Source organism: Seriola dumerili, unplaced genomic scaffold (assembly GCF_002260705.1).
Source record: "Seriola dumerili isolate Sdu_G_001 unplaced genomic scaffold, Sdu_1.0 BDQW01000068.1, whole genome shotgun sequence".
Lineage (NCBI taxonomy): Eukaryota > Metazoa > Chordata > Actinopteri > Carangiformes > Carangidae > Seriola > Seriola dumerili.
In genome coordinates, this window is record NW_019174323.1 from 16,175,637 (window position 1) to 16,201,298 (window position 25,662).

Sequence of the window (25,662 nt, forward strand, 5' to 3'; positions counted from 1 at the left end):
TTTGTAAGCAGGAGAACACAAACACTGGCAGGGTGCAAAGTGTACAGTGTGTGTGTGTAATTGTGTGTGTGTGTAATTGTGTACTGTGTAAAGGGTACTGGGTGAATGTGCCTGTGTGTTGCTGTGTCTTTGTGAGAGAGAGAGAGAAAGAGAGAGAGAGACAGTGGCCTGAAGAACAACAGGAATAAGTAGCATATAGTGACGAGTATGTGAGTGGATGTGCTATTTGCTTTAGCCTGTTTTCTCTCATGAATGGAGGCACATTCTCACATGGGTGTTTGCATCCATTTGTGCAATAGTTTATAGCGTCTCTTCGCCCAAATACCTTTGTTTTTTTCCATGTGCTTTTGTGCTTTCCTTTTTTTTTTAATATACTGCACTGTATATCTGCTGAATGCTACTTGACGGCATTCATGCAATGGTCTGTGCAAGGCAATGGTCCTGCAGAGTGGCAGTGTAACTGTCGGCTCTCCTGCACAGCTCTGTGTCTTGGCAACAGGGAGTGTGAGGGAACCAGTGCGAGCAGACAAAGACGCCTCCCTCCGCCTGACGAGTTGCTGCAGAGCGGGCGAGGCAGGCAAGAGATGGCTTCTGTGCAACAGCATGGGGGTAAGAAGTGGGTCATAAGGAAAATTCCCACATTTATGGACGGACCCCCCCCCCCCCCCCCCCCCCCCTCCTCCTCCTCCACCGCCATCACCACCACCACCACCTCATCCCACTGGGCATTGCCTGTACTGCCAGCAGCCCTCCAAAAACTAACCCAGAGCCCCGAGCGAGAGGCATAGAGGGGACAAACGCTTGGCTACATTTATACTGAGTTGCCAGTTTGTTTGGAAGAATTTCAGCTTCGACACAGATTGTACAGCAAGTAACAAGCTGCACGTCACGTGACTACATGTGGGTGTCTGTGTGTGTGAGTTTGTGTGTGTGTGTGTGTGTGTGTGTGGAGGACCGGCATTTCGTGCATCAGTTGGTGTTAGTCAGTGTAATCGAAGCAGCAAGTGTAACTGAATGTTGGAAAGGGCACGTGAATAACCTTGGTGCTTTTGGATGTGGCGTGATTGTTGGCGATAGGCTTGCAGGTTCAACACGGTTGCCGCTTTTGGCTTTTCCTGCAAAGCAACAGACAACCATGACCAAACAAAACCAGGAAAATTATTTTATTTTTTCTGTCTTTGTTTTGTATAATTGTAAGTGGAATATCTCTGGGTTTTGGTTGCAGGTCAGGCAACACAAGACCACTAAAAAATTCACCTTGGACTCGCACTATTCACTTTTTACTTCCACTTTATAGACGATCGATTAAAAACATAAAATAATCCTCACATTAATCGATATAATGAAAATAATCATTAGTTGCAATCATTAGTGTTGTGTGCAAAACAGTTGCTTGGTCAAAAACAAAAAGAGATTTCCTGCTTTTTACCCCAGATATCGACCGACTCCAGCATCTTTTTGAAGGTGTGGAAAGATCCATTTTTACATGGCACAGTATCATATTTGTACAACCGAGAATCCTCGAGCAGCCAAATACATTTTCTCTGCTCTGAAGCCCTTAAGACGTGCAACAAACCGCTGGGATACATACACATAATAAATCAATAGCTCAGTGTAGTTCAAAAAACAGTAGTGTCTGCAGCCTGATGAGGGTTTTCCCTCTTCTCAGGGTGTTTTTTTACTATGCATGTGTACTCACACACTAAACACATGCTCAGACACATAAACACTTTTGCACCCTCTGCCTCATACTCATGTCTTCCCAAATGAACTAAATCTAAACTGGTTAATTATGAGATTCATCGCTGTTAGCACCTGTTAGGTAATTAATGCCAATCACTGCCTTCTGGGGAGGAAAATTATCCTCCATAAAAACACGGTTTAGCTAGCATCACTCTCTGTCTCTCCCTCTCCTCTCATGTTTCCTCCTTCCTTTCTCCCTCCCCTGCTCATTACCTTCATCAACCTGTGTCGCCCGCGCCTGCTGTTAGCAAATCATCCCAGAAAATAAATAAGCGCCGATATAAACAAATGTTGCAGCGACGGCCAGGCTCATGGATAAAGCAGTTGTGGGATTCCATCAATCACAGATGGGTAGACAGTGTAGGAGTGTGGACGTGGTGATGGAGGAAACCTGAGACGTCGGTTGGCAAACACGATCGGAAGACGGTAAATAATTTAGGACTGAGGTAATGCTGCGATGGTAGAGGTGGTTCTGGACAGAGTGGTGGTTGGCGAAGCGGGCTGTGCCGCAGTTTCTCAACTGTATGTTGATATTCAAAACCAATAGTATTCTATAAAAATTTTAAGACGTGTGTTGCAAATTTAATCCGAAGTCAACCTCTTGGTATTAAAACATTCACTCCAGGCCTCGCCGGCTGCAGCTGTAGGGTTTGAGCCAGTGAAGGTTACTTCAGCATGTGTTTGATTTTCCTCTCAGGATTGATATTGATACATGTCTAGCAGGTTGGCGGATGTGCACTGTAAACACGTGCTTCTGAAGATAATGACGATAATCTTCTTTCCAAACACTGGCTTGTACGAGAGCTGCAAACAGCAATTGCTGGCAAATAGATAAGCTATTAAAGGTGCTGCATTTTAGCATCAATAAACCATTAAAGGCAAACAAGACGTAAACAAACAGATTATCACAAAGAGGATTGGAAGTCTCTGCTGGGCAGACAGGCAGGTAAAAGCAGACTTCTCATCTCTGGTGACCATCAGTTTCAGAGGCTGAAAGGAAGACTGTTGCTGGCAGATTTTATCAAGTGTAGCTCGGAATGGGAATTAAGCTAACATTAGCGCCATGAGCTGTTTGAAAACGCTTTCTCTTTCCAGGTGACTTGTTTGATGTAGGGGGGCTTAAATATGTCAGCTACTGGATGGGTTCATGTTTCATATAATGCTATGACTATAGTTAATGGGTCCCTCACATAAAGTTGTCATCCGGGACTGGTCTCCACACGGGGGACATACTACTGAGCGGTTGTGGATGTGTTTCTTTTAATGTAACTTGCAACCCTACAAGCTAACGTCTAACGTCTCCACTTCCTGTATAAACCTAAAGCCAAAATTTTTCAGATATGGGAATCACAGCTGTCGATCGTAAATAATCATGACATCACTCCCACACACATCAGCATGATAAGAACTTTCTTAAACGACAGAAACCATCTTTAGGAGAAATGTGTTTGACGTGTACTTGGATTGTACTGTGGCGCTGTCATGTCGTCCATATACAGTCATTGATTAACATTTGGTTATCACAGGTAATACGCTAGTTAGCTTGGCATGCTAACGTCGCGGTATTCTTTACACCTTTGTGCTTGTGTTTTTGTTTTGTAAAGACAAACTGTATAAATGCAGAGTATCTCTCTTGCTACAGCCTGACGCACACGGCTTCAGCATGTGGAGAAATCCACAGTTCGACGAGCCTGCAGTTTCATCGTTATCATGCTACGATCGGGCAATCGCTGTTCGGAGGAGAGGTTTAGCAAAGGGTCAGTTGTTTACAAAAGTCACATGAAGATACGACATTTAATATGACAAATTCTAGATTAAGTTTCGTATAATTTAGCAAGGTAGATATTGTGGGTCAGGGGACGCAGTCATGCGTAAATGTAATCTGTTGCGCGGGCAGAGCTGCATGGAGTGAATTATACATCATTTATGGCTTTTAACTGTTGATCTCAGGGCGACGCAGAGCCTGGTGGAACGATGTACACAATCAGAGAGGAGCAGAGGACGAGACGGAGAGAAAGAAGTATGGGATGGGCGGATGACTGGGGATGTATTGAGGGTGCAGATTAAAATCAATACAAACATACGGCTGCACTAAATGACTCAGGTACAGCAGGATGAAATTCAGTATGATGCTGAAATAACACGAGGAGCAGACAGGCCGCTAAGACTAATGTTTGCACTCAAGGCCACACATGCAAAATGTCACACTCAGGCCGACCTACTGCACAAAAGAACACGTATGCATAAACACATCCCTGCGTATACATATGCACGTACGTAATGGGGTGGACAGAAACCTGAGTTGTAGACTTGCTGAACTGTTTAAAGAATTAACTTGAATCAAGTTCTGACATTTTAAAATCCCAGAGAAATGAATAAAACAGCATCAGGCAGACTTTACACAGCCACAAACCTTGAATATTTAATTATTAGGCCAGTGCATTAAAATGACTTGGTCTCAGTTTTGTATAAAACACTATCACAGCTACAGGAAATTCTTAAGATGCCATTTTAATTTAATGGTAGGCATTTAGAGACCTGAAAGATTGCGCTTACCAAAGTAATTACTAAGATCAGGGAACACAGCAACATTTCTACAAAGTCTGTTGGGCAATAAACTCAAGTGGCAGCAGACATGTTGGTCTCTCTCATTGCACTGGAAAATTGTGTGCACACAATTACGGCAAGTACAGAGGGTCACAGTTTAATTGTGAGAGAGGAGTTGGTTAAACATCAACAGCACAACCAAATATAAATATGCAAATATATGCAATGTTTTTAGTGTGCAGTACTTTATTTTGTTTCTTTTCCAGTGTGAACCCACTACGTAGTATAAACCTGCTTAGAAGTAGTGCTGGGACACAGCATATGTTGCATGTTTACAATGGAAAGTGTTTTTACCCTTAACCTTTTCTCCAAATAAAATTAGTCACCCTGGGTATTTGTTTGAAGGTCCCAAATTGTATAAAGTGAAATTTCCATGTGTTTTTTAAAAATTTTTTATTATAAAGCAGGTCTAGGTTCTATATTAACACTGTGAAAGTATCAAAGCGCTCAGTCCACAGAGAAATGCACACAGCCTGTATTCAGAGACTGAGCCTTAAAACGAGCCGTCAGGACTTCTGTAACTTTGTGATGTCACAACAAAGCAGTCAACACTCTCAGGCATGGCAGCGCACCGACCATCTCTAGAGAGAAGTCTGAGAGAGGAGATGAAAAACTACATTGAGATGGTTCTTAGTTCTAACAACCACAAATATATCTTCTTATGCATCAACACATCAAATAAAACACAGGAAAAGTGTAAAATATGGGGCTTTTAAAGCCTAATTTGAAGCCTGACTGTTTGTCAGTATTTCCAGATTTCAGTCTTTCATTGGGTTTTAATGTGTAATGTCATTATTGCCATCCAGAATGGTGGCCAAAGCTATTCAAAGACGTAGGTAGTAATAAACCCTAAAAACAAGCTGGTAGAAATGATAATTTGGGATACAGTAAACACACTCATTGTCTACCAGCAAAAACATGAAATCCATGTCTCTCATCTTCGACCTGCACGATACAAGACTGATGCAGCCGCCTCATTCACATCGATGCTGTTTGTTCATACATGACATGACGCACTCGCCGGCGCCCCAGCGAATGGGGACTTTGTACACAGAGGAGCTTTTGACCAATTCAGGACTAAATGACTGTCAAAGCACTGAAGCCACATTGCCATAACAGAGGAATGCTGCCATTGTGTGCATGAAGGTGAAAACGCAACAGGGAGCGTTTGTCTTAACCCAATCTGCTCTGTGTCTTCCTACTTTCATATCAGGAGGAGCCTGAGAGATCGATGTTCTCAGTATGGATTTCTTCACTCCATCTTTTCGTCAAACACTCTCAGCCTCCCCGCCGTCGGCTCCATTCTTCTCTCTCCTCCTCAGCCGCTCTTTTCTCATCTCTCAACCTCCACTTGCACTCTGCCCGTCTCCTTTTTGTTCCCTCATTTTATTTCTCTCTTTCTCTGTCTCTATCTTTCAGACTTGGCAGGTACGACTACTCTCCGTCAGGCGCCGTATATCAGAAAAGGAGGGGGGGGGGCACTTTCACATCCCCTCTACTTCCATTTCCCAAGATTCCTAAGGGGGACTGATTCAATCGCGGCCTGCTGGTTAGGTTGACAGTGACATCTAAGGGTACCGCTCCCTCTGGATGTCTGTCTCTTACACTTCTGTAGAATTCCTGTTCCTCCTCTCCGCAGCACTCGCAACTGCCAGAGTGAAAAAAAGTACCTTTCTTGTGTGATCTGAGATGGTTATCCTGTGTGCCGCGACGTATGGAGCTGTATGATTATAGGCCGCGGGGTAGACACTCGAGGGAAGTCTTTAAATCTCGATGCAAGAGTTACCTACTCATCATCATAGAGCGGAATAAAAGTTGAATGCATCATCACAAGCCCAGTACTGTGTGTCATACGTTACTGGGCAGCTGCTGAAATTAATGCGCTCTCTGATTTTCCAATAAGGTAAAGCCCGCTGGGATTATGAAACTCATTAAGTAGCTTTTGTGTGCAGACACAGTGGCGTGCCGCTGCCTGTGATCTGATGAGAAGATACTGAAATGGTGCATTTGCATATACAGTATGCATGGCCAATGGAAGGGCGGGAAAACAATCTGAATTTCCATATTGAATCAACAGGATCAAAAATGAAAATCAAGTTTACTTTTGGCAAGAAATCAGGTTTGAAATTGATAATGCAACATAAATATTATTTATTCATGTCTGAGGCTTAATCACATGCGTAGACTTTTAAAAAAGCTTGCATTTTTCTAGCGACTTACAGACCCATAAAGATCACTAATTAACACTTTATATCTCAATCCTTGAATTCTTGCAACAACAAAAAAAAGAGTAAAAACAACATTTAATTCTGGATTATTTCTTGGCTGGGAGCGACGACTTCTTTGAATCTTGTCATCACCATGAGATTGCTAGGCAACCAGTAGCTGTTTTCCCCTTTATGCTAAGCTACGCTAGCTGGCTGCTGGCTGTAGTTTTATATTTAACATCAGAGTGGTATCTGTTCTCTCATTTAACTCTTGGCAAGGAAAAGCAAACAAGCATGTTTTGTAACATGTCAAACTCTTCCTCTAATGCTGTGAAACTGGGTCACCATTGCAATCCATTGTAACTGTTGTTAATTCAAGCTGTCTGCACAGCTGTCTTCCCTCCTTTACCGAGGAAGCGAGCTCTGTACTCACATTCTTTTATACTCTAACAATAGGTTTTCAGTGGATCAGTCCTTTAAAAGATTTTGAGCCGAGAACAGTTGAAAGTCTCGCTGATAAAGTTAAGCATTCGGTCGGTGTGTTCTCCTTGACTCTCTTCTTTGACACTGGAGCGGTTCTGGCTGTGCGATGCTCTCTCTAACAGCGTCGGGTTATATGTGGATGAAATAAAGAAAGACAACATCTGACCTTTCCTGAGAGAAAAGCTCCCAAAACAAACAAAACCAAAAAATAAAAAAATAAAAAGCAGTTTGATCTCCCAGTCTGAATCCTCCAAGGACGGAGATTTGTTGTTCAGTTGTAGCTTCTACTCATTTGCAGTCTCACAGCAGAAGATAGATTATGCAATGCACCAATCTGCACGTATTTATCAGCACCTTCTAAGCGTGATGCATACGTATAGTGTAAATGGCTACACACACACACACACACACACACACACACATTTCTGATACTCTGGGGAAAAAAATGGTGAGAATCTCGTCTGGAAACTGCAACAAAAACAAGACCAGGAGGAGAAAGAAGAACAGACTCTGTAACCAGCGACTGCCATAAGAGACAAGAAATGCCAAGAGAACGGGCAACAGTGGCCAGAAGCCGAGGGGAGCTGAGAGCAGGGCGATTGCTGCAATTCAGAAGGGTGGAAAACAAAACTCCTTCTCTGTTTTTGCGAGGCGTTCCAGGCTGGTAATTTGCAGGCGGGCAGACAGGCACAAGATCTGTCGGAGTGAGAGCCCAGCATCGTGACGCATTTCGCCTAGCCACATGTCCCCTATCCGTGGGCCAGCGCCCAGCAGGATGATGGGAAGGGGTGGTGGGAGCGGGGGGCTGTAAGCCTGTCCACGGGTTTGTGTGTTGCAGTGTTTGCGTGTGTCCATATGTATGCATGAGGATGGCGGGAAGGCTGCCAAAGTGTCCCTACCTCCTCGGGGGCAGGGTGGTGAGCGAGCCAGGCCATACTGAAGCCCGCAGGCGAGCGAGAGAAGGAGGTGGAGCTCACTCTCCCAAGACCGCCGCCCTGAGTTTGGTGATAGGTGTGTATGTGTGGGGAGGGATGGCATGGATAGTGTGGATAGTGCATGGAGAAGGGTGGGGGTGGGGCGGTGGTTCACGATTGTGCTTCCAGCATGAGCTTTCCCTGCCTGTGACTTAACATCGCTGGTGGCATCAGTCAGCTAGCCAGGCAAATCTGCTACCTGCCCCCAGGCCCTGAGCGAAACGCAAGCCTGGAACAGAGTGTGTGTGTGCGTGTGTGTGTGTGTGTGTGTGTGTGTGTGTGTGTGTGTGTACACACGGAGGCTGTACATGTGTGGGCGCTTTTTTTGGTGTCCATATGCATGTGTGTGCATAAGGATGAGAGAAGAAAAAAAAAAGAAAAAGGGACTTCAGCACTTTAGGGACATGGGAAGTGATCTGTTGCTTTGGCTGGTTCACCCAAAACAGACTGTTCTTTTTTCAAAGCCAAGACTTTCAACACACACACACACACACACACACACACACACACACACACACACACACGGAGACGTGAGTGGCACAGCGTAGCTCCTATAATACTATTAGCTTATCTGTTACTTTTATCCAACTGTTTAGCTTCTCTGTTTGCCCGCTAACTAGTTTTGAAGAACTCAGCCTGGTGGTGAGCAGGTGTTTTTAAATTTTTTGGTCAAATTACTTGTGCTACTCCACCCTCCTCTCATGCCCCCCCTCGGAGCACAAGCACCACGGTTGGGAATGGTCGATGTACAGCCTTCCATGAGAGGAGCACTTCCACTGTGAACACTGTCAGATCACAGCTGGAACACTGTTGGAAAGTGGCAGGAATATATATATATATATAATATAATATAATATATATATGCACTATTATTGTTGGCAACACAGGAGATTAGAGCTCCATTTCCCCATTAGAACCGGTATCAAAAGGAAAACTGTGACAATAGCTGCAGATTACTGAGGATTTCAGACGCCGTGTAACACCGCTACATGTTAGGGGGCATAAATAGAGCTATAATGCCACTATGTAATTCAGCTTGCTTCACTCTGTGTCTTACAGTGAGCTTGTTATTGTTAAAAAGGATCATGGCTGTTCTCTCAATAGCTCCTCCACTGCAGTGAGAACATGCGTCGAGCGTAGCGCCTCTTGAAACTTAAATACAGCCTGAATTACAAAAAAAAAAAAAAAAAATCCTCAGCTTGAAAAGCGTTTGCAGTTATGTTCCTTAATAATTAAATTTTTGCGTGAATTCATATGACGGAAAATAATCCTAATATTTGCAAAAGGCTTGACTCATTAATTTGAATAGTCGATTAAGAAGAGTCAGTGTAGCAGTTAATTAGAAACCAGTGGTGATAACCACCTGTTCAAACATACAGATGGGAAGTCTGTCTCCTTATCCCATGACTGCCTGCCAGTGCTGTTCCATTACAGATAGTCGAACGTAAATGAGACTGAAATAGATGAAGATAGATGGATGTAACGTTGCTCTCCGGATCTGACTGAAGGGCACCGCAGGTTGTTTATTTATTTATTTTTTCTGCAGCTGACATATGCGCCCGTGCATGTGCCTGCACGGGCGCATATGTTGAGCATGTAAGTGAACACAGTCTTGGACACTTGTGCGCACCCCGCAAACACACACACACACACACACACACACTCACACACACACAGGGAGACACAGACATAATTACCTGTCAAATGCAAGATGTGACTTCCTGGGAGTAAATGAACTGATTAATATTCGTGAGGAGGGTGGGTGGGTGGGTGGCAGGAGGGAGGGGGTTGAGCTGATTAGAAGTTAAGATATTCACTGTCCCTATTGCTTCTTTCATTACAACACCAAAATGACAAGATGGGAAATTACACAGTGGAAGATGCAGAACGCTGAGGACAGAAAAGAGATGAGCGGCGTGCGTTACACCTCTCGCTCTGCTCTTTAAACATACTGTTTGAAATGTCCACAGAATGAGCGCTTGTTCCAATTTACATTTACCTTTTTCACCAAGAGCCTGATGCTCAGGAACAGCAGCGTGACGCAGCTCCGGGTCGTCTGCTGCTTCCATAGGATTTTGGAAAGGAAACTAAGGGGAAAAACACACTTTCTTTCCGTGTCTCTTTTCTCATTTTCTCCAAATCTCTTTGCCTATTTTCTCCTGCTGGTCCCACACACTCTCCCTCCCTCCCCCAGGCTGTGTTGACACCTCCCTGGCCCAGGCCTCCCTCTGTGTCTAAACTGAGTGAATGTCTGCCGTTGGTCGATGCTTTCTGGCTGTGCCGCCCCAGAGCCCTAATAAACAGGAGTCTAATGGCGTCCCCGTGCTGCTGAGGGGACTCGCATTAAGATAATTAGGCAGAGAGAAGGTGCAGGAATGAGGCCCTGGAGAGGAGGAGGAGACGCTGCTGATGTTTCTCCGAATCTGAGCCTGTAACTCTCTGTTTCTCTGTCTTGTCACTGTAGCCCAATTTACTCCCTCACTATATATATATATATATATATATATATATATATATGGTGAAAACTATGTAATGTATGATGATGAGGTAGGCTATTCGGACCGAGCGAATCACCTCAGACGCAAAGTGTTATGAGACAGAGTGATGTGTGACAGCAAGGAGAAAAGGTGTATTGTGAAGAATGGAGAGAATTCAGGCAAGTTACAACATGAGGAGTGACATCTGATCTGTCACCTGCTGCCAGATAACAGCATGGACATGTGCATTATCATTTCTAAATCCAAGAGGCTGAATCCAAATGTCTCCCGAGACGCAGTTCTGCTAACGGGCGAATGGATCTCAGCAGCTAGTTAGTAAGATATTAAGCAAAGCATGTGTGTTTTTGATTGACAGGCGTCTCTTGACAGTTTCTTTTTTGATACTATTTATATTTGTGATTTTCTTTCTGCAAGAGCCATTCAGTGTGTTTACTTTCAGATTATTACTTTGCAATATAGACATTTTTATTGGTCTGCCTGGATTCAGATCGCCTGCCTTAAACACAAGGGATTCACGGAACATGACGCACGATTACACGCATGAGGAAGCGTGCACGTGGTCAAGCGCATTGATCTCATTGGTAACAAGCGCAGAGTTTACCGTTCACTCTGCTGCAGCTGCATCGGAGCTGCTAACAGAGCGTCCTGCTGCCGCTGCTGCTCCACATTAAAAGAGTGTGTCTGTCTGTCGCTGGTTGAACGGGAGATGTTGATGAGAAGTGTGGACACAGAAGAAGACAGCGATCACTCTCTGTATTTGTTTCACTGTTCGTTGAAGAGTTTCAGGCTCCACACTCCTCAGCAACGGAAACCAACTTTGCCTTTCACACCAGGCGTAGCATGAAATCAAATCACACTTTATAAAGTTGCTTCGGACTGACCTCTTCACTGATACACCGCACAACTGTTGGATGTCAGGAAGCCAGTATATCATTGCACAGCCTTCCCAAGGAGTAATATTCTGACCAGTGGTTAAGGTTTTACCAAGCTAACAGCTGTAGGCTACAGTCCGTTACCTGTGGCTGACCTGGCCGTGTGTCACTCAGAAAATAGTCAACCAATCAGAGGAGAGATTGACACAAAACACCCTGTTCTTGCTAGAGAGAGAAGATGTCAAACTATTTCGAGATTGTTTTTGGTCCTTAAAACCACAAATATACACTATCTTCATATGGAAATCAAAACTTAGTGCCGAAGTCTTTGGGATCACGAATTAAATCTCCACATTTTCGCCCAAATTTGAATAAACTGTCCGGTGGTGATTGGTACAGCCAAATCCAGGGTGACAGACATTACGTTATGTGTGTGTATGAAAGGTCCGATAAATAAGTTAGTGTGTGTCTGTGTGACGTGATGTGTTCCTCTAAGCAAGCAGCGTGAACTATGCAAAGTATATCAAATTAAAAAATGGATCGAGCATACATTTTCCTCGATTGGTTTGGATCAAAGGAAACTGGCTGTAGATATAGTGGAAGCTCTACTGTCACTGCAGCGGGCTATGAGCCTGAAAGACAAACTCAGGGATGGAACTTCAACTGCACCTGCTTTTCTTGCCTGTTTGAACACGAGGACAGAAGCTGAGCTTCAAACGGAGCTGGAGCTGGAGTGACGCCTCACAGATAACTACCTCCAGCTCTGTCATTTTCTCTCCCTCACAGCCGCTCCCTGCTTGTTTCCACGGCCGTGTGTAGGTTCACAAGCTGGAGCTCCTCTTTCCGCTCTGACACTCCGCAATCAGATGTGACACACTGAAGGCTCAGATGACAGCCGGGAAGACAAGGTCACACAGTCACCTACTTTTAACGCACAGCTCCTTCTGACAAGCCAACATACACTTGCACGTGCACACAGTGTGCTCGCGCGCGTGCACCTTCGCTTGCTCACAGACGCGCGCGCACATGTACAAACATACACAGTGGCGAGGCGGAGCTGGAGTATTTTGCAGACAGGGCCTTTTTCTCGTGCCTGTGCAATCTCAGAAGCAATTACCTATTAAAATTTCATCCTTCCCATCTCTGAATGTTTAGGAAAAGATTATAACTGCTGGGGAGGTAATTAAGCCTGCAAATGGTGAATTGAGTTGTGAATACAGAGCACTGTGTGTGTGTGTGTGTGTGTGTGTGTGTGATTGTGTGCATAGCTGTGTATGTTTTTGTCTTAATAAAACTAACAGCGCTGCCCACCTAAAGCTCTTTAGTGTGAAACCCAAAATGACAATTACAGAATTAAAAAGTGCGATGTCGGTCTGGAGGAAGTGCTCGATGTAATAATTCACATGTATAACCTCGATTTTCCAATTAAATTTCACATTTAACATCTTCATTAGATTATACAGTAAGAGTAGTAGCAATGAAATTAGCTGCTGCTTTTGTCAAGTAGACTCAAACACTCAAGTCTTCTAGTGTAAATGGCAATGGCTAAAGATGTTTTCACAGGTTGCCATGGCAATCCAAGCATGAGCTTTAATATGAAACATATGATAAATACAAAGGCCTTCAGAGGTTCAGAAATCAATCAATCTGGACGTTTGCCACCAAGATCATTTGTACCATGCGCTCTCCTTCCCCGATCTCATTTTCTTCTCTTCCTCCATTCCTCCCATCTTTGTCTCTTCGGCCTCTTTGATGCTGAAAGCGAAGAGACTCGGGATTTTCAGCCTTTTAAGGATTCAAACAAAGTCTCTGGGTTTTGAGATGACATGAAAGTCTGCCAGCCGACCCGGCTGGGGAATAAGGTGGGCTGGCATGGTTCTGGTTCGCAAAGCTACCAGAGTGTCCATTTTTAATATGCAGCAGGTTTTCGGGGGGCTCATGCTCGATTCACATGCCGAACCTCAGGCTTTTGTACTGCTAATTGACAGTGTGCGTCTCTCACTTGCACATATGATAATGATTATGACTTATCAAGACACAGCAAAGCACACGGTGGGAGCAGAGGCTTCACTCGCTGTTCTAAACCTCTGCAGACAAATAAACTGAATAAAATGCTGCAGGGGAACCGTATAAATGCTACGCAGCGCAGGTTATCTCCGAGTCCTTTACAGACAAATAGCATTCTGTGACTGACACTCGCATGAGGCCCAAAGGAATTTCCTCCTATAGCAGCGGCAGAGAGCTGCCAGACCAGATTCATTGATGCCAGTAATAGGGCAATCTGGCCATAAGCTATAATCAATATGTGGTTTGCACTAAAAATAGATTTTCCAGCACAATCCTGCGCTATAACTGGGCAAAGTCCCCTCGTGCAAACGTACGTGGTCCTTTTAACCTGAACACTTTGCAATTAGCACTCTCCTCATTCTTCTTCTCTCCTTCCCTCATGTGTCGTCTGCATTCAGAGCGACAACCGCACTGAAAAATCATCTGGGCCTTTTCGTTCTATTTATCTTCCTTTAATCACTTAAAACAAGAATAACATGTCCGTATCCTGCAAAATCCATATCTAATTCCTCCTACGACCCCTCCCCATCCCCCCCCACCCCGTGATAAATTGCCTCCTTCGCCGACTGAGGGGACCCATAAACCCATCAGGTGGCCGTCGAGGAGGATCCCGCCAGATCATAGAGGTTAATGACATTCCACATGATTACCCACAAGCCCGAGGATTAAAGGGTTCAGAGGAGCAGGATCCACATTGCAAATAATAATGGCTATTTCACAGCGGCGTCCTATTGGCCGGTCAGGTGATAGGCCACCACGCTATCTCATCTCTCCCACTGTGAGGAGAGGGAAAAAGACTCGCACGGACCCCGACCCCTACTCCAAGCGTTATTTATCTCTTTTCACATTAGAATGTTTCTTTTTTTTTTTGAAGACTTGGCCCCCCTCCTCTCTGAAAGCAAACCTTTTAAATGAATACCCCCCCCCCCCCGGGCCCCGTGGGGTTTTTTTTTTCCCGCCCCCCCCCCCCGTCCATGAGCTGCGCTCTCATCATGATGTTGATGGTGTCTGTGGGCGTAGTGCTTCATGCTGAGTAGGGTTATGTCACCTTGTCGTTAGCCAGGGGAGCTGTTGTAGGATTACATATTTATCTCATTCACACAAATAGAAGTACTTCCTCAACCCCCCACCCCACCCCCCCACCGCTTCCTTACATGTACACTTCCTCGCTTCCTCTGTTGATGGTTTCCAAACACAAACTGTGAACTGGAGGGAAAAAATTTAGAGATTTGGCGACGCTGTTGGTGCTATAAACCAATCAGGAACTGTTCTTATAAAAGGCAACAATGGCATGAAAAAAAAAAAACTTCTTTATCTTGTGTTTAGCAGCAAAAACATTTTGAAAGCAAGTCAACAATTTGGTCAGACTTCGTGCTGCCAGGTGGAAAATTCCAAAAGAATCTCCTCCAACTGGTAAGTCTTCTTACTTTTCATGAAAACACAACTTAAAAACTCAAACTCACATGAAATAACATTGTGAGATTGCTTATTTTTTTCTTGCTGTGCACCAAAGTGATGAAATGCACTCAAAAAGCCAAGCAGCAGTCTTTTTGATGTGGGAGGATTTCAGCTGCAGTCAGATGGAATTGAACAAGGTGCCATTCATGTATAACTCGATAGTAACACAAGAAATGAGGGTAAAAACAGTGCTCTGACAATACAAAAGTCGGTGCAGACTCCGAGTGTCTCGAACGCATCATTTGTGTTGAGATTCATTTTAGATCTGCTTTTTTTGTTTTGGCACAAGAAACAGACGGACTGGAGATGCAACTCTGAGGGAATGTGAAGGCTGTGTACCCACTGTTCCCATGATGTGTGTGCTGGTGTGTGTGTGCTGGTGTGTGTGTGTGTGTGTGTGTTTTTGTTGTGTGCATTCATCTGTTTGATCTTCGGTGTTAAAAAACACAAAGGAGCTTGGTACTGTAGCAGCCCACGGGACGCAACAGAAATAGATGGCATTCATGTGCTCTGTATTCTACCCCCACCACCAACACCACCACCCTTCAAACTCCCAGCCAGCCCCCATCCCAATCCCCCTACACACACACACACACACTACCACCACTTCCTCACCGACTCACACACACACACACACACACACACACACACTCCCACTTCCCTCTTTCTCTCTCTCATTATATCATGTGGGCATGAACCAAAATAAAACGGTGAATACGGGTTGGATTTGAGAAGCAGCAGAAAAAGGCAGGCAGATATTCTCTTTCGAGCGCGTTATGAAATCTGGCCGGTGTGCGATAAAACAAAAACCCAATGCTGTCATTTGAAACAAAATAGGCAAACGCCTGCAGGGATGTGTGTGTTCTCCCTCTGCACATACTCTGTATCTTTGAGGATTTTCTGACTAACACACCAGATATGAGTTTTGGTGAGTCCAGCTGAGATGACTGACTTAATCCCAATCCCTCACATCCCTTACATCACTGCAAAAGCCTTCAGAGGGGCCTCTGACACCAACCTGGACACATTCAAGTCGCTTTAAATAAGCAGCTTTTTATTGCTGACACACACACACACACACACACACACACCCCACCCACACTTCCATATGCTGCTTTAAGTTATACTCACAGTTCACAACAGCCAGTAATGAGCTGTCCAAAAAATGAAAAGAAAATATTTTAAACAAAAAACTCACGGAGGTTTGTGGATCTGGAAACATAGTGCTGGGAATGCATCCCCAGGGCCTCCTCCCCCCGATACTGCTCACCTGGACACCCGCCCTGCAGCACACTGGCCACGGCCCTGTCAGACAGACGGAGAGAGGAGAGGAGAGACAGGGGGAGGGGAGGGGGGGGCGGTGATGGATGAGGGGTGCAGACATGAGGAACTGTGCATAACACGGTTAATTTAATTATTCAGTTGGGCTGCACCGCTGCACAGCATCTCTTCATGACACTGTGAGGTGCAGCTGAGTGTACATTAAAAAAAAAATGTGATTCCCTGATGAATGGAAAAAAAAAAGAAGAAAGATTTGGTTTCATTTGTGCTGTTTTTTCTTTATTGCTGCAGTCATTGCACATGCACTCTTGATTATTGCATTACACTATGGAGGTGTGTGAAAAGCATTTTCACCGATCTCAAATCAGACAAACACGATGGAGCGCAATGCCGCCTTACTCCAGTGAAGGAAGCCGCCCCCGCCTGATGAGAGTGGCTCACGTAATGTTATATCACAATGGATGGATAGACAGGAGTGGAGAAAGCGTGCAGCATCCACTCCTGTTCACAAAGAGTCTCAACATAGAAGAGTTGTTCTGGTTGCCCAGAAACCACAGCCTGGGTGTGGACTATGACAACACCGGTGCATTTAAAGCAAGTTGTATCTTTACAATGTGATTTTTATTCTCATGATATACTTCTATATTCACACACACAGGCAGGTGAAGGAGTGAACGACACGTTGCGCGCTCCAGATCCCTCCGTGCGTAGGCTACTACTGCAAGTCTCTTTGTAAACAAGCGCACCGAGAGAGGCAGAGGGAGAGAGAGGATGGGAGGAAGAGAGAGTGAGAGACTTACCTGGACATGTTTTCTCTCTGGGGCCGGTGCGCCTTCTCCAGCCCCAATTTGGTGAAAATCCCCACAAGAGCCATAATGGCCACTACTCCACATATGATGTAAACGATTAAGTTCGTCTTGTCTTTGGTGCTGTCGTGCATCTTGTTCATTTTGTTGTAGGGAGTCTGCCCGGTCTTCATCCACACCGGAGTGTCATAATTTTTACAGGTGCTCTGGTCCAGCCGCGAGTGCTTGTAGGAGCAGCAGAAGCGGAAGCCACAGGTGCCGCAGCAGTACAGATAATTGCCCGTTTTGCAGATGAACGGCGGGTCCCACTGGCCCATCACGTCGTAGTAACCCCGACATTTGTCCTCCGTGTGTGGGGTCTCCTCGGACACGCTCTCCTCCTCCCTGGAGCCGTTGGAGGTCGAGATCATTACGAATCCTCCTAACAGTCCCGGCTCCCCGTCAGCCTTGCACACCAGAGCCATAAGTTTGAGCAACAAGAAGCCGAGGAGAAAGTATTTCCCTCTCATTGTGCTCTCCCCTCCGTTCAACTTCACGCAGAAACGAAAAGACTTGGAGAGAGGAGGAAAGGCGCGCGGTCATGATATGCTGAAAAGTCCAGAAACATACATCCAAACAGCAACGCACCGTCATCCGCGCTGATGAACATCTTTACTAACATATCATCATCCAAAAGAAGAAAAAAGAATAAAAGAAAGAAAAAAACGCAGAATAAAACCAAATCTCCGTGGAATGAACTTGACTTAGTCTGACTAACTGCTCCTCAACGCGCGCTCTCTGCTGCTCGCCACGTCTTTCCAGAAAGACATCTGCGGGCTCGGATCTGGCGTTTTTCAGGAGTGCATCACTTCACATATCCATCGGTGCGCTCTTACGCACAGGAGTAGGCAGAGACACGAGCCGCACGGAGGATGAGAGCGCAGTGAGCGAAGAGAAGAACCGAGGGTGAGAGAGCCTGGTGCGCAAAAGGAGAGGAGGAGGAAAACAGGGAGAGGGAGGGAGGGAGAGAGGAAGACTGCGAGGGATGAGGATAGCGGGTGAGAAAGATAGAGAGAGAGAGAGAGAGAGAGCCTTTATTGTGAAATATGAGAAAAGCCCCGGAATACGCACATCACTATTTTGTTTTGCCGTCGAGGAAAGGCGTGGGAGACACCCCCCTCCTTTTTTTTCCCACTTTACGCATTTTCAGTCGTAGGTTGCAATTGTTTTAAATCACAAGTAGCTTCATGTGTTACAATGGGAAGCTCCTAAAAGCAGGGGATACATTTTTAAAAAAAGCTCCTTCACCAAAAATGTCCCCTCAAGACATCATGTCTATAGATCCCTGGGGACTTTCTCCAAACGTTTTTCACGTTAAAACTCACCCAGATGCAGACCTAACCAAGAGACAGACCAAATAAGAAGAGAAGTCATATGTTTGTTTGTTTTTTTGTTTGTTTGTTTGTTTGTCTTATTTTATTCCTCATTCCTCAAAACAACTTGCACAGTGCTTGACACGGATTTTTTAAGCTAGAATCCTAAGCCTCAATCCCAAATGGTACATCGACGATTGTAAATGTCTGTCCCTTAAAACTAATATATATATTTTTTAAAAACAGTGTTGGCATTTCGCAAACACAGTAGGCGTAAAACACAATGCAAAGCTAGGAGTCAGTTTTCTATTTAGTGGATATATCAAGTTCTTCAAATGCAGTTGTTGCAGTTTTTGGTCAAATAAATTCATAAAACTTGCAAGAGCAAAAAAGGTTGATAACCTTCACCTGCAAATCACACATAGCCTAAAGATGTAAAAATAAATAAATAAATAAATAAAAAAAACTGGTCTATGTAGATTCATGTTGTGGTTAAAAAACAGACCTTGAAAGACCTTTTCAGTCAAATCTTAAAAATATTAAAACAGCCAGATAAACAGTTCGCCCTCCCTGCCAGGAAGAGGATGGGTGGTTGATGCTGGGGTTGGAGCGACCTCTCTCCATGGTGCTGAAAGATTCCAGCCTCTGTCCAAGGTCCCTAAAGTTTTGGGTGAACAAGTAGCTGCGGGCGATCACAGGACCCCCTGCAGTTTTTTAAACACAATGCAAAAATGATTTGGACTCCAGATGTTCAGTTTGTTAAGGTTGACGCTTGGCAGATGTGTTTGCTTAGTGAGAAGAACCACCTGCTCGTAATGTTAATGTTTACAGAGTAACCATGGAATTGTGGGAAAGTTTGTGAATAAAAGCATAATTTTTTTTTAAATTAATTTTGAAATATCCCGCAGCACCTTCATGACCCGGGGCCTCCCCGTGGTGTAGTTAGGGAATCACTCGGAGAATTAGGCTAATTCAGTATTCATTAAGAAAAAGAAAAAAAGAAAACGATATTGCAGGCTATAACTACCTAATTAAAAAAGTAAACATTAAACGTTGTACCTGGTGTGCTGGATCTATACCTGTATGTGAATGCGTTGTTGTCTCTATGTATGTTAGTGAGACCTGCGTGTTGCTGGCACACTGGGGGCCGCTGCAGCGAAACTCACAGACTCACAAACAGGCAGCGTAGTCGATCCCCGATAGTCACCAGTGTTAGCTAGCCGCAGAGCCAGCTGGAGCTACACAACAACAACAACAACAACAACCAAACAAACTTGCTTGGAGGCTCACAAGTGGCAAAATAGTTTTCTCGGACAACTCGCTAAGCAGTGGGTCTTATGGCTGAGAGCGTGGATATCTTTCTCAGGGCAAAACATCGGACATTCAACGGACTGACTGAAGGTAGCCGACTGTTTTAGCCTCTTCAGTTAGCCAACTTACCGGCTAACGCATTAGCTAACGCGCTGTGTAGCTTGGCTGTTATACAAGTTGTTGCTGTTGGCTACAGGTCAGTGGTGTGACAGGGCAAACGCTGTCATTTGACAGCTTTTGTGTCGCTGTGTTTAAATAGCCGGGCCACCGTTCTCCACTAAAGCTAGGCTACACGGCTAGCTTGCTAGCTTGTGTAAACAAAATAAATCATCGGTGTTGTGTTGTGTTGTGCTCTGTTTCAGTAATGAATCAAATCAGCACAGTGCTGACTTCTTTGTTGTGGTTGTTTCGAAAGTAATAGCGATAGTTTGTAGTGATTTACTGTGGAATAATTACGGAGTGGGCTAATAATTCAAACTCCACACTAAAAAGTTATGTTTGTGTCACAACCTAACGCCCTGGGACAGGCTGTTGTATCACAATTTGAATTATTGTCTCCGTGGCTAAAATAAAGTTGAGTAAATTAGCTTCAGAGGGTTGTCTGTGAAGCTGTGTGGTGCAGCCTCGCAGTCAGAATATTCAAGGATTAAAAACATAATCACTGTGGCAAGCTCAGTTATGTTTTTCATCAGTTTTCTACCTTGATATCGGCTTAATTCTTTACAGCCATGTATAGGAAAACTGTTAGTATAAGGGAACCCAAGGGAAAAAATTGAAATGTTCAGTATTTTATTATTTGCTGCAAAAGCAAATCCCAGTGCACTTTCATCTCAAATGATGATTAGCTTTGTTTGGAGCGTACCATCTGCCACCTGAGAAATCTCGGCGATTTATGTTTGAAGTTGTGCTCACACAGCACAGACACACAAGGCTGCTGCCTCTCATCTCCTGTCGTAGGATCCATGTTGACTCCTCCAAGTCCTTGTGTTTTTTAAATTTCTTTTTCATTCTTCTGTGAAACAGTTCACACATCTGACTCCAGAGAGAGATACTGTACTATAAAGTATATTCAGTGCAACAAAAAGCCTGCAGGATTTGTGTGAGAGTGCCTTTCAGATTCATGAAATCTTTACTGATCGTGCCTGTTGTGAGGAGCACTAACGAAAGAAGATGGTTAATAACTCAGGAGCAGGACCAACATGCATGGAGATGTATATGCACATCTACATGTTGTGTGTGTATGCAGGTGCACACAACATGTGCATTCCTGTGTGACTTGAATACATTCCTTTGGAAAGAAGAGCAGGTTTTATCTGCTTGCTGAGGTATGTATTGTTAGGCAATGATTTCCATATACAAACACTCATAAGCTGAGGCAGAGTTTGAAAAGTATTCTGCTGAGCTGCAGGAGATCAAGATGAAAGTTTTTGATCTGTTTAAAAGACAGATCTAGTCAAAGACTGCTGAGATAAAGTTAGGAAACTTAACTTTATTCTACAATGGTCATGGCAGCTGGTTTAAATTCAGAATTCATCAGCAATCCTCACTGTCTGGTCAAAAGTTAAGATCAAGGCCAGGCTAGTTTGGACTGACGGCATTCGTAAATAATTTGGTTGAAGAGATGATGACGATAATCATAAAAGTAGAATGTGTTTCCCCCAGTGGTTTCATAAATGTCAATTATACCAATGGGATCATTGTTAATTTTACATTTGTCTAGATCCCAGGAGCAACACACTCTTTGTGGCTCTTTCGTTTCCTATCTTTGCTCAAGTTTCTCTTGAGGACGGAATTATCATAAACTCATTTGGGAGCGCGATACATGGAGAGCATGTTAAACACAGAGGATGCTGAACAGCTACTAGCCCCTGCTGAGTGTGAGTGAGGGGATTTGTGCAGAATGCAGATGCAGACTCTCCACGCTGACAGCAGTGCGTAACTACAGCACTGCTTCCACATCCTCCGGAAACGAAATGAGTGGAGCAGAAAGCTGTTGTTTACACCTGCTCTTAGCATCTGCTCTTAGCATCTCTCCATTTCCATATCACTTTGCTGGGCTGTCTCTCATGTCCTTCATGTCATACCTTGTCATTACCATCAGCCAAGCAGCGTTGAGTGGCTGCTTCCGTTCCTTACATGGAGAACCAGGCGCAGATTGCCTTGTCAATGAATGTTTGAGGGGTGATTAGATTGTAGGGCCCTTCTGTTACGTAATATCAGGATTATGTAAAACACTTGTTCTTTGCCATTCATTCTCTGACATGTAGCTGTTTGTTAATTATTTAGCATTGGTTACTCATGAAGTGAGTAACACCCCCCACCACCACCCTTCACCCCCCCCCTCCCTCCTTGTATCTTCAATTCCCAGTCCTAAATCCTGATCACAGTGCTTTCAACAAATAAAGTGTTGTTTGGATTCCAACAATGAATATAATGAGGTTTCTACATGAAGCTTTCACAGCAGGCCTTATACCGCTGAATGACTAATGCTGTGATGACACCTAATCCTTAAAGCTTTTTATTTTGCTGCTTATTACTTTGTGCAGTGTTCTGTGGAAGAATCCCGTGACCTAAACGTATTGAAATGAAAATATTCAGATGCTGCCAGAATGAGACGTTAATACCAGTTAGATAAATAAGAAGATGGGCTGCTAGTAAAAGTTGTGTCCATTAAATGCTTCGGCGAACGAGTTTAAATTTGAACAAAAGAGTACTAACGACTATACGCATTTTCCATTAATAGACTAGAGCTGCAACAATTCATTGATTAATCAACAGATAATCCACATTTATTTCAGTGTTTTAAATGTGAGGATTTTATCCTTTTCTTTGTCTCACGTTATAATAAACTGAAACTTTTTTAGGGTAAAACAGAAAAAAAAACAACAATTGAAGACATTATCTCGGGCTGTGGGGATTTTTAATGAGAATTTCACTATTTTCTGACATTTCAAAGACAAAATGATAAGTCGAAAAAAATAATTGCCAAACTAATCAATAATTAAAGCAATTCATAGTAGAAGCCCTAAAGCTGACACTTGTTTTTCTTGTATTTTTGAAAAATACATAAACACACTTGCACATCAGTATTAATTGCTGTTTTTTCCATAAATTTGTCAACACTAAAAAAACATTTGAAACAGTGAAGCGAATTAGAGTTAATTTGTTTTTTCAATGTTTGGTAAATGCTGTGAAATTTATAGCTGTATTAATTCTGTCACCTCAACATCAATAAAGCTGCATTGATTGATTTGTTTGGCCACCAGAGGGCAGTGCAGGAAGAATACAACACCGACACTTTATCACCTTATGAAGTTGTTTTGGCAAACAGTAACATTGTTGGCCATGAAAGCAAAACAATGAGCTGAAAGATGCTAAAATGCTGTGGAGAGCTGATGCATAGTCAGGTGGTTAATTGAGAAACACCCTTCTTATTACATTGCAACTTGATCGTGTGTTACTCTAAAGGTATTAGTGCCGTCGCCATTTTTTACTAACAACATAAGTTTTCTGATGCAGCCTTAAATCATTTTCATTGCGTTGTTGTCTTGGTAGTAACCAGAGTGTCTGTCTCTGCCAACACAGCTATTAAGTTTAGGTTTTTTATTTCAGATGCAGAGCGTGAGTGGACGGGACCATTTTGCTTCATCCAGGCCGCGGACCCACAGCTCGGGCTGATGAAGGCCTGGAGGGACGGAGACTGCGACGGCGGAGGAGACGAATGGGCCGAAGAGGTTGAGCTCACCAAGCAGGCCGTGGAGGCCGTCAACCAGCTCAGACCCAGGCCGAGGTTCATGGTGCTGTGCGGGGACCTGGTCCACGCCATGCCAGGTAGGGATAGAGCACATTAAGCAAAATTGAAACCCACGTTTAAGAACTACATGCGAGGATTACTGCTGCCCTCCTCCGTCAAAAATAAAGACGTTATAGTTGAAGCTTTTCAACTGACGGTGTCAATCTTTTAAGAATACACTCTTTTAAGCTGTTGGCCTGAACAGGTGTTCAGGGGAAGCACTGAGTGCGGGTCCTGCTGTTGCATTGTGATGAGACACTGTTTGAAGTACATTGCTTTTTTCGCTAAACATTAAAATACTTCTCCGAGTGATAAATTCCTGCTGAGTTCTGAGGGCTGTACTATAGCAGCACATGCTTACTATTGAAAACAAGCCACAGCAGTGAAGAGAGGCGCCCAGCGGGCACACAGCCGTATGGACAGTAAAAACAAAATATTGGCATCAACCAGGGTAGCTGCCAATTATCCGCCTAATGTTGGAGGACATAATGTGAACTCACAGATGCCAGTTGTGTGAGCTTTAACTCTGCTCAGGCTCTCTTAGTCAAAACAAATGATAAAGCAGCGGCCCAATGAGTGTTATCTCATGGCATCTGGTACCTCACGCAGGCTCATGCAAATGCTGCACTTATTTTCAAAGTGTTTGAAATGGCTCTCCCTAATGAGTGATAAAAAACAAACTGTTTAGAAACACGAGCTTTGATTTCACACACTATAGGCTGTTTCACCAGTCACATTGTTGTACGCCTCATTTGTATTCAGCAAAAGACACACAGTTCAGTGAGCAGTGCTGGACGGTGAACAGACCTCCTACTGAAGTCATGAGGCTGCTAACTATACGCACGATGCAGGTTTTTAACGAGGGACATCAGATTCACTGCTAATCAGTATTTCTGTTATGACTAAGAAGTGATCTGGTGTCTGACACTAACAGTATGGATCTGGAGAAGATTTATTGTAGGCTCAGGCAGGAGTAGAAGACAATCTGTGCCACCCTCATCAGCTGGTCTCAGCCAACTACACACCAATTACATTACATTACAGTGTTCTATTTAAATACTCCGCTCCATATGTCTAAATCAGGGGTCTCCAACCCTTTTTCTTCTGAGAGCTCCTTTGACAAAATAAAAAGGGGCTGAGAGCTCCTCGTGTCTTATATTACAGTTATTCACATATCGTATCAAAACGGTCAAACTGATCTCCAGAGCAAAAGTCATCAAATATCAATATCCAAAACTCACATTTTGTACCAAAAACATCTGAAACTCACATCAGACAAAAATCTGAGTCATGATTCAGTCAGACCTGAACACACAGACATGAAAACACCGCTGCAAATTAACCTCATAAATCCGCTTAGAAATCGGAGCCAAAAGAAGCTCCTCAGTCCAGAGAAAATTGTCAGTACATCAGTGATACATAACAAACAGGAACTTAAAATTGTTAAGTCAATACACTTAGGGCCTGATTTACTAAAGCTTGTGTAAAAACGTGCATAAACTTGATATCACCCGCAAACAAACGTGCAAGCTGAGCGGTGCGCACTGAGGATTGCGTCTTTCAAATGTGCAAGACAACACGCGCTGTCCATTTAGCACACGCATTGTGCCTTATATAATACGTTTAAAAGGAAGCCGCAGCCATCCTGCTTCCTGTCCGAACTCCTCGTGGCGGAAACCCTTAAAACACGCAAAAACCCTCATTGAAATTTTTGTTTGTGGTTGTTTCTGTTTAGATTCAGTTGCATATGGAGTAGATTTACTGAGTGAAGTTGTGTTGCTTAAAGTTTGAACCGTGCATCCTCAGAACCTTTGGGTGAGCTACTGGTAGCTTGTGAGCCACCTTGTGGAGAGCCCTGGTCTGAATACGAAATCTGATGCTTAAACAGTAACTTGACAAGAAATCTACTTTTTTTTATGTTCAGTTTATTACATTAACTATTGATCCTAGAATAATTTTGTAGAGTTAATTTCTGCGTTTTCACTTTAAGCAGATTACTCGATTATAACTTAAACTAAACACATATGTGATACATCAGTCATTTGCTCTGATATTTCAACCTTATATTATCCCGTGATGTGTCGAGGTCAGACTGGTTTCCACTGCAGGTTTTAGTTTCTGACCTGCCCAGCGTGAGGAAAGCTGATCTGAGAGGAGCTATGATGGCTGCCTGAAATATATTTGTCATAATGGTAAAATGTGACGAATGT

At 43.8% G+C, this 25,662-nt stretch overlaps 2 protein-coding genes across 2 annotated transcripts in view; one reads left to right on the top strand and one right to left on the bottom strand.

The window, feature by feature from the left end:
• shisa9 (shisa family member 9) overlaps nucleotides 1-17,595 on the bottom strand; it is a 40,895-nt gene extending 23,300 nt beyond the window's left edge. The window contains exons 1-2 of the mRNA XM_022743362.1: nucleotides 16,991-17,595; nucleotides 16,108-16,214 (exon numbers count right to left, since the gene is read on the bottom strand). Of these exons, the coding sequence (XP_022599083.1) occupies nucleotides 16,108-16,214; nucleotides 16,991-17,505 (622 nt within the window). The 5' untranslated portion in view covers nucleotides 17,506-17,595. The remainder of the gene's footprint in view (nucleotides 1-16,107; nucleotides 16,215-16,990) is intronic.
• Nucleotides 17,596-19,520: 1,925 nt separating this feature from the next.
• The window catches only part of cpped1 (calcineurin like phosphoesterase domain containing 1), a 29,088-nt gene continuing 22,946 nt past the window's right edge, over nucleotides 19,521-25,662 (top strand). Inside the window, exons 1-2 of the mRNA XM_022743507.1 lie at nucleotides 19,521-19,749; nucleotides 23,272-23,490. Of these exons, the coding sequence (XP_022599228.1) occupies nucleotides 19,686-19,749; nucleotides 23,272-23,490 (283 nt within the window). The 5' untranslated portion in view covers nucleotides 19,521-19,685. The remainder of the gene's footprint in view (nucleotides 19,750-23,271; nucleotides 23,491-25,662) is intronic.